Raw genomic sequence first — 8,759 nt, 5'->3', positions numbered from 1 at the left:
TAGGAATATCGCTACACTTTCGAGGTGTGCAGAATGGGGCTTAGTATTGGCCAACCCCCGTATGATATGTGACTACCGACTTTTGTTTAAATTATTTCCAATGAATATCTTCACAATTTGTGGCTACCAACTTATTAATAATTTGTGGCTACCAATTTATTAATAAAGATGTCCAGAGTTCCCAATTTCCCCACCACACCTTCTCCGACAATCAATTGACATCGATATACAAAAGGATGCGGAAGCCCCACAGAAATAGCCTTAACAATTATCATTAGTGGAACTTTAATGAAACTCCTTCTAGGGCTACTACCTGTGGTGTTCGCCCACTCCTGCCAACAGGAGAACATTGCCATTCTTGGGGTCCCCCTAGAAGTTGTTGAGGTTGCGGATGTTAACGAGTGCGTCAACGTTTGTTCGCGTAACGATCACTGTAAAGCTATTACTTTTAAGGCTGGGATGTGTCGAGTGATGGCTGACGAGACCACTGCGACCGAGACGGGGTCGGTGTCGGCCTTGAGAAGCTGCCCGCGCAATCTACAACACGTCGACTCGTTTGACCCCTGTCTCCGGCTCGATACGGTGCTTAACGGAAATGTTGTCGGAGGAACTCGCACCGTTGACGTGGGCGGATGCGCCGAGGCCTGTCGTCGTTCACCTTACTGCGAGGCCTTCTCGTGGCACTCGAAGGCGTGTCGGCTGGTTCGTGGACCGATTGAAGCCGAGTCCAGGCGAGGCGTCGTGTCGGGAAGCATGGAGTGTGTGGTAGCTCCTGCAGACGAGGCCAAGGTCGAATGTTCGGATCGCGACAGAATTTTGTCGGGTTCAGCGATTCGCAGGCTTCGATGTTCTGACGCCCACTGCTGTCAAGAAGCTTGTATGTTGGAATCCCGGTGCTTTGCATTCAACTACGACAGGCTTGGGGAACGATGCAGCCTCTTATCCAACGTTCATGGACTACGATCGCGTGGTGGATGGATCTCCGGATTCAAGCACTGTTTTAACGACCAGGACACTGACTCTAGTGCGCCGCCGCAGCTTCACCATTCGTGCCTCTCCTGGACTGAGCTGTCGGGGAGAGAGTTCGCGTACAAGCACGCGGATTCTGCTGAGACGTGCATGGTATTTTGTGAGGACCAAAAGACCTGTGATGGGTTTTCCTGGAACTGGAACTCGCAGTCGTGCCTGCTGAAGAGCGAGCTCACTGGCAGTCAGTCGTCCTTAGACTACGTGTCCGCTGTCAAGGGCTGCTTTCAGCCGACTACGACAACGACGTTCACGACAGCATCCACTGTTGAGGTGACTTCGACGTCGAACACCCTCGAGAACCACATCACGTCCAGGACTAATACTCCCAAAGTGACCTCCATCACCAGCGTCATCACCAGCGTCATCACCACCACCGATACCCCTGCAATCACGACCTCGTGGAGAACAGGCTCGACACCGACCCACAGCACCTCCACGACAGGACGCGACCCAATGACCAACAAGTGCTTCATTTGGGAAGTAGACTTTCGAGGCTTCGACGTTGCAGTGACGAGGACTGGCGTCCTGCTCGATTGTGTGCGGTCCTGCGCAGACATGTATGAGTGCAAGCACTTTTCCTTCGACACTGTGCACGGTATCTGCTACCTGAAGTCGTCTGACCAAGGCGGCGTGCTGGACGGTGACTTCGTGTCCGGATCCATGGGTTGCTTTGCGCATGACGAGCAGCCGACGGTGACTCCGAGTCCGTCAGGGGCTGGGTGTTACCTGCGACATACCAAGTTCGTCGGTCCAACCCTGGCCACCAGACGAGCCCGCAACGTCGAGGAGTGCCTTCGCGTGTGTCAAGGGCACTTCAGGTGCGAGTTCTTCTCTTTTTCTAGGGAACTTGCGCTGTGCTATCTAAAACGCCATAGGGGAGAGCTACGACGTTCCGAGGGTTTTGTGTCTGGGGACGTCGCGTGCCTCCGCCAAAAGGATACTCATCTAGTGTTCCACCCGAAGCCTGCTTATCCCGTTGAGGACACGCACAACCCTTGCTATTGGCTGCAGACTGACTTCGAAGGATTAAGCCAAAACATCGCCTATGCTCCGTCCACGGCGACGTGTCTAGAGCTGTGCAAGCACTTCCCAGGGTGCAAGCATTTCACGTGGAACAGGCAGACCCAGCAATGCTACATGAAGTCCCAGGTTGATGGTCTTCTACGCGACCATCGCGTGGTGGCAGGAACTATGAGCTGCTTCTATCCCAAAGAGTATCCCATAGAGTATGCGTGACAGGTACGCTTGTGCTTGTCGTAGTGAAACTTCAGCCCATCATCGTTGGTGACGAACCCTCCATTGTGGAGTGATGTCTCCACACATCGTTGGGGACGAACCCTCCATTGTGGAGTGATGTCTCTACACATCATCGTTGGGGACGAACCCTCCATTGTGGAGTGGTCTCTACACATTGTACAGTTGTTCTCATTTGAGGAAAGGAAGTCATTGTCTCAGGTGAGTCTCACTCGAACGTAACGTCCTCAGGATTCAGGTGTGACACTGACCCAAATGACTGACAGAGAATGCCCTCCCTCTCGTTGACGAGCAGCGCCAGAAAGCTCGCGTGCGGCCAGAAGCAGGCCCGGACTACTGCAATATCCACTGCAAAACACGCCGCGAAGGTGCTCACCAGATCTCCCTCCGCCCCCACCGCCACTAGCAACTGGCCCTCAGGGTAGTCCGTACTGAGAAGTTCCGAAGGGGACGTTGCCTGGGCGCACTCGACTTGGTTGTCCAGCTGCGACGATAGTGCGGCAGTGATAAGCTCGGATGTCTCCGCACACGAGGTGGAGACCTCCTGCGAAGTGAGGCAAGTGACGGCCCAGGACGACAGAGACCTGACGTGCAAGTTGCAGAAACCACCGATCCACCTTGCAGCGGCCTGCACCTGACGCTTCCCCACAGTAGACAATCCTTGGTCCACCAATCCTTCGACCTTGTTATGGCCGTGTCGGATCAACACAACAGTCCTCTCAACACTGGACCTCAGAGTCGACATTACCGTGCCCCTATCTGACAACAGGAGATCCCTGTAGACTTGCTCCCGAGGCTCAACCTCAGACAGCCCCTCGAACCTCGTGCTCCTTAGGGGTGATTCCAGAATGTTAGCTGTGAAGGACAGTGGAATCTTGGCCCGTAACAGGTAGCCGAAATCTCCCAAGATCAAAGCTCTCTCAAGAGTAAGCGAAACGCCAAAGGGCAGGATGGCTCCGTGTGCCATGCGCGCCCGGTACCAAAAAGACTCTGGGAACTCCACGATTTCAGAGACGAGCCAGCGAACACTGTTGCTGTTGGCGGCCCACGCGAAGGTGGTCGCTTGTCGTTCGAGTCCCACCCGCAGACTGGGAGCTTCGGTGCAGTACACACCCAGGACGCGGTCGCTGTCCTTGGGGCGGCAGGGGAGGCGGTTGCGAATTCGTTGATCGGTGGTGCAGGTGTCGGTAGGTAGGGCCATGAGCGGGTTGTCCAGAATGCCTACAGGCACCAGTGGACCTCGAAATTCAAGGGCGCACTCTACAGTTTTCTTCGGTAATCGCGCATCTGTGGCTTGGACATCTCCGATGTCTATCGGAAGGATCTCATCAAGGTAGCTGCTCGGCAACAGCGGCACATGCCTGTCTTGGCGCTGGTTGATTGCCTGCTGCAGCAGCTGCCCTGATGCTAACGACGGTCCAGTCTTTCCAGCCCAGACACAGGATGTGCAGCCGAAGTCGTCTGTGAGAGATCGCAACGCCTCGGCTGCGCGCTGGGCCTGTGCCCGTCCACGAACGGTGAGCGAGTTGCCCGTGGGTTCGCCGTGTAGAACAGCGAAGACCTGCAAAGGCAGCACAGGCTCATTGGCCCAGTCGATTGTTTCCGTCATAAGCGAGTCCTCCAGGCCACACAGAGACTGAACGGGGGCGCAGTGACTCCACAGCGAAGGTGCACTCTCGCGGCCCCACAAGGACGGGGGTTCAGGGAAGCCCCCAGTTCCCACGCAGGTAGGCACGGGTGTGGCCTTCAAGACGTCTGCGAAATCGCGAAGGAGGGCCCTCTCCTCTTCCGTATCGGCCAGTATTGTGTACTCTAACACATTGAAAACGCCCATGCAGTGCAATATCACCTGCAGTCTGTCCGACTTCTCGCACAAGTCTCGCATGACGCACGAGTGGAAGGAGTAGTGCTCAACGCCTTCAGAATGGTTTATCTGTGTGCAGCATCATGGCAACCCACTTCCAGCCGGTTTTCCGCGAACACGGGGGATACCGAGACGCCTGGCGTTGTAGTTTTCAGCGCTGGCTGCCGCACTACAGATGGCACCACACCCATGGAGTAATCGTCATTAACAGATAGACGTGCGCGAACACGAACTGACGCCCTAGACGTCCGTGGTGCGTAACCGCAATGTTTCGCTTTCTGATCCGCACGGCCCTGCTGGCGCCGGTTGACAGTCGGTTCACCATCCACGTCGCTAATGAAGCCGTCAGGAATTTTAGGGCGCCCTACGGAGATCCCGTTTACTTTACAGGCATGTACCAGGTCGCAGGGGACGTGGCTGGTGGCGGTGCGTTACTTTCCACAGCAACGGCGGTGGTTACTTCCAACACTGACGAGCTGAAAGAAGTTTCCGTGTTCGAATTCTCCGACTGCGCCACTCAGTCCCAGCAACTGCGGTCCTCGGTGCCCCTGCTAATTGGCAGCGCCGGTGCTTGGTCTGGCGGTGAGGTGGATGAGGAGAACGACAACATTGTGCTTTTCTCCAAGTTCGAGGTGCCAACCTCCGCGATCGTCAATGGTCAGCCGCTCCAGTTTCAGCTCACAGACCCGTTAATAGGCGACCGCATCGTATTTGAGAAGGCGCCTGTGGCGGTGGTGCAGGTGCAGTACCAGCAGGCGGACTTCGCGGCCGACGGCACGTTGGCGACCCGCTACGGGGTGGTGGTGCAGGACGTTACCCGAGCGCAGGTAGACGTGAGGATATCCTTTCATGGGACCCGTCCTACCGTTGACAAAATCACTGTGGGTGTTATGGCGTTCGTTGAGCTAACTATGGATTGGAGCCCTGATGTCAAATCGCAGGGGTTCGTGGCTAGTCCTGAAGTGGCCGGAGACTTTCCAGCGTTAGCCGACGCTACAGAGTTCCCAAACAACTGCGGCGGTCCCATGCTGTTTGCCAGCAGGACGACTGCGGGTGCCAACGACTTTCGAACCTTCTACACCTGCGATGAGGTGTGTACGGTCCCGCAGGTGTCCTCACGTGACTGCACGTCGGTTGCAAGACCGCTCAACAGAGAGTTCCGAGATTCGTTGAATCTCATGGCATTCTGGACCAGGATCTGTGAGTCCGCTACACAATCAGCCCTGTTTTCGGAAGAGCAGCCTGTCGAGGTGCCAGAAGGAGGCAACAACAGCGCTCTATTCTGGGGTGTGATTTTCGGGGTAGGACTGGGAATCCTTGGCATTGCCGCCGCCTATGTCTATGTGCGATTTCGGAAAGATCCCACACGCATTCACTCCCCCGACATCGCGGAGGAGGAGGCCGAGGCAGAACCCGCGGGGTCATCGTCAATCGCGCCGCCGTCTGGGATCCCTCGACGCCGCTCTTCCCAAGATTATCTGTACAGCCCAGCCCTTCAGCCCACCTACCAAGCCCAGGTACGACCCTCGAGAGTATATCCAGGCACGTCTCAACCAGCCGCGCATTTTGACACGTCGCAGAAGTCATATCCGGCGCCAGGGCCACCCCGACCCGCCCAGAGGTCACGCGGGGCGCGGAGAGGACCAAGACGACCGGACCTGGCGTACCCAGATTTCAACTGACATAATTATAAAAACAGAAAAACAATGTCCACGCTTGTACCTGGCGCCTGTGTGGTCCACATTCCTAGTGAATCGCAGCTGGCACAATCCGCGGCTGTAAGGCGGTTAGAAGAGCGCCATAAGCAAGAAATGCGCCGGCGGCGCTCTCTACGAGAGGAAGTCTACCTGCTTCGCAACCAGCTAGCACACCTCACGCACGAAAACGGCTGGCTGTCAGTCCGCCTCCATAACCAGAACGAGGCACTAGATTTGTCTCCGCAACTCGAGCCCTCGCCACGACCCGAGCCAGCCACAAACCACCGCCTCTATAACCTCACCGTTCCCTTCTCCAGCAGGAAGCGTGTGAACGCCGAGCCAGTGAGGTCAACCTGGGGACAGACCTTTGGTAAATGGAGACGACGGTTAACAGCTAAGCGTACGGACAACGCGCCGTACAAAGCCAGTCTGCAGGCCAAGTGCCAAACCGCCTGCCATTTCGGGTTGAGCCCACCAGTCTACGGAAGAGGAAGTATTTCCCCTATCTCTCCGATGTCGTATAGGTCGCCATGAATCATGAAATCTTGTTTCGTATAATGGAAAAATTGGGATGACGGTTTCTGGGTCTTTCCTATCCCATCAGGGGGAACATACAAAAATTCGGATCCCGATGGTGACTATTATCCCGCCTGTTCCCTTACCAAGCTACTGGGGGGAGCTGCCATTCGAGGCATTCCCCTGTCTGTTGGTGATGAGGATGGACAAGGACCTGTGCAACTACCAGTGGTTCATCGGCAACTACCAGTGGTTCATTCCACAAACTACAGACCATCGGTATTTGTAGGTGGAACCGCATATTATTACACAAACAGCATACAGACCAAGAGAGGCACAGAAAGACCGATTGGCAGCGTTGCTGCTCCGTTGCCCGTACTAGTCGGTTTTTGGAGACCAGTGGCTAACGGAGCGGTTGCTGTACTAGTCGGCTCTAGTGTCGTGGTCATCTCAAACGTAGCGGTAGTCGGCTCTAGTGTTGTGGTCGTCTCAAACGTAGTGGTAGTCGGCTCTAGTGTCGTGGTCATCTCAAACGTAGCGGTTGCTGTACTAGTCGGCTCTAGTGTCGTGGTCATCCCGATCATCATCTCAAGAACGCAATCTTCCATAGGGAAGGGCCTGACGCCTACGTAATTTCCGGCAGGGCCGTATTGACACCCGAATGCGGCATCATACCAAGTTCCATGGCTGGTTTCGCACCCGCACTGAAATGCGCACCCTACATGAGTAGTTTGGTTCCAAACTACTTGCGTCCAGTGACCTATTGGCCTTCCGTTGTGGGACAGGTTGGTCACACAGTTGTAATTCGTGCGCTCACTGGACCAATAATAGACAAAGTTCTGAGGTGAGGAGCATGAACCATCCGAGGTCCACGCTAGGTTCTCACCATGGAGGCCAGTTCCGCTGACGAATGCGCCGCTCTGATAGGTTCGGAACGCCGCAGATGCGTGACTGTTTGGGCACGTTCCAGTGTGGTCGGCCATCTTTGCCGCAATCGCCGCGTCCCAGACAAGGGGTCCTACACCGTATCTGAATTGTTTGGATAGAACAGCCTCACTTGGCTCTTTCGGTCGTGTGTGCCTGTAGAATTAAATCTTTCTCATCATCTGTCAGAGCCCGTCCGAACACACAGCATATGAAGAGTAGCAGAAGCATTGTCTGTGTGCATTCCACACATGTGCAACCGCACAACCCTAGGCCGAAGCATTCTCTGGCTTCGTTGTACAACCCAGTGGTGGCGTTCGTGGTTGAACTACCGACCACCATTCCACGCGTCACCCTTATCGATCATTCTCGAAGAGAATTAATGTGCAGGTCGGATGCATTGTACCCGTTGATTGATGTACCAGGAGTCACGCACAATTCACATAGTCACTCCCTTGAACGCCCTCTGTGGGGGGGGGGAAGGGGGTCCAGCACAAAAAAAACATTCTATGGGGACGGACATATACCAGTATACGGCCCTCAAGAAGACTGGCTCGGTCTTGAAGGTGTTGTTCCAATCCGGACAGCAGTGTGGCCTGGCTCCTGAAGGCGACGGTTTCTGGGTCTGCGCTTTGCTGTCCCATGAGGACGCGTACTCGTTCGAGAATCCGGATCCCGATGCTGACCGCTCGTTCGGATATTATCCTGCCTGTTCCCTTGCCAAGCTACCGCGGTGGGGGGAGCTGCCATTCGAAATCTTCCCCTCTCTGTTGGTGAAGAACTTCGACACGGACCTGTACTCGGGCTTACACGATCATGTCTGCAGCCTCGGAATCGGTTTCAGTGTATTTTCACTGTCTAATGATAAGCTGACAATCCAATTTCAGACTACCAGCGATGGCGAAGCCTTTCGGAAGCAGTTTCACGGCCAGGCAGCCTGGGCACAGCAGGACACGGTGCTCGAGTGCTGCAACCAGCCTCTCGACACACCACCGAGCGTGTACGACTTGCCCGAGAGTGTGTTCCAGTCTCTAATAACCTCTGCCTGCCTCGATGAGGTGCATTTCGAAGACAAGGAGTACGACGAAAACGACGAAAACAGCTACTGGGATACGGAAGCTGTGTACACCCTTGAGGTGGCAGACGCGGCGTACTTGGACCATATTCAAGAGGGTGATTTGTGGAATGGTCGTTAGTTCTTTACCTGTGGACTATGTGTGCGAGGGATATGCTCGATAGTTAAAAAACCATTGAACCGAATAGGTAAACCTGTAGGTAAACCGTACGACGAAAACAAACCAGAATTAAACCGAATTAAACCGACGAAGAGCACAGCCAAAGCGATTGGTAGCGTTACTGCTGCGTTGAGACCCGAGGCTGGCGTCTCAAACGTAGCGGTAGTCGGCTCTAGTGTCGTGGTCGTCTCAAACGTAGCGGTAGTCGGCTCTAGTGTCGTGGTCGTCTCAAACGTAGCG

General features: G+C 55.0%; 4 protein-coding genes across 7 annotated transcripts; 3 read left to right on the top strand and 1 right to left on the bottom strand.

Moving 5' to 3' along the window:
* Positions 1–288: 288 nt before the first annotated feature.
* On the top strand, positions 289–2,265 carry KVP18_004785 (uncharacterized protein; the record flags this gene model as incomplete). Its single annotated transcript, XM_067957748.1, has 1 exon — positions 289–2,265. The coding sequence occupies one exon, from the start codon at positions 289–291 to the stop codon at positions 2,263–2,265; it is 1,977 nt and encodes a 658-aa protein (XP_067805428.1).
* Positions 2,266–2,491: 226 nt separating this feature from the next.
* On the bottom strand, positions 2,492–4,338 carry KVP18_004787 (uncharacterized protein; the record flags this gene model as incomplete). Of its 2 annotated transcripts, XM_067957750.1 has the most annotated exons (2): positions 2,492–4,216; positions 4,243–4,338. In XM_067957750.1, the coding sequence occupies 2 exons, from the start codon at positions 4,336–4,338 to the stop codon at positions 2,492–2,494; spliced, it is 1,821 nt and encodes a 606-aa protein (XP_067805430.1). The 2 variants fall into 2 exon arrangements, with proteins under 2 accessions (XP_067805430.1, XP_067805431.1); XM_067957751.1 differs by lacking the exon at positions 4,243–4,338 and having other exon boundaries at positions 2,492–4,168.
* Positions 4,339–4,413: 75 nt separating this feature from the next.
* Positions 4,414–6,378, top strand: KVP18_004784 (uncharacterized protein; the record flags this gene model as incomplete). Of its 3 annotated transcripts, XM_067957746.1 has the most annotated exons (2): positions 4,414–5,664; positions 5,690–5,929. In XM_067957746.1, 2 exons carry the CDS (start codon positions 4,414–4,416, stop codon positions 5,927–5,929), a joined length of 1,491 nt encoding a protein of 496 aa, XP_067805426.1. The 3 variants fall into 3 exon arrangements, with proteins under 3 accessions (XP_067805426.1, XP_067805425.1, XP_067805427.1); XM_067957745.1 differs by having other exon boundaries at positions 4,414–5,829; XM_067957747.1 differs by lacking the exon at positions 4,414–5,664 and having other exon boundaries at positions 5,854–6,378.
* A 1,415-nt stretch (positions 6,379–7,793) lies between these two features.
* On the top strand, positions 7,794–8,480 carry KVP18_004786 (uncharacterized protein; the record flags this gene model as incomplete). Its single annotated transcript, XM_067957749.1, has 1 exon — positions 7,794–8,480. The coding sequence occupies one exon, from the start codon at positions 7,794–7,796 to the stop codon at positions 8,478–8,480; it is 687 nt and encodes a 228-aa protein (XP_067805429.1).
* Positions 8,481–8,759: the final 279 nt, after the last annotated feature.

This window comes from the organism of the source record quoted next (assembly GCF_019968955.1).
Source record: "MAG: Porospora cf. gigantea A chromosome Unknown PgA_NODE_998_length_8759_cov_387.81, whole genome shotgun sequence".
Classification (NCBI taxonomy): Eukaryota; Apicomplexa; class Conoidasida; order Eugregarinorida; family Porosporidae; genus Porospora; species Porospora cf. gigantea A.
The sequence above is the reverse complement of the archived record's forward strand: the minus strand, read 5'-3'. Positions and strand labels throughout refer to the sequence as shown.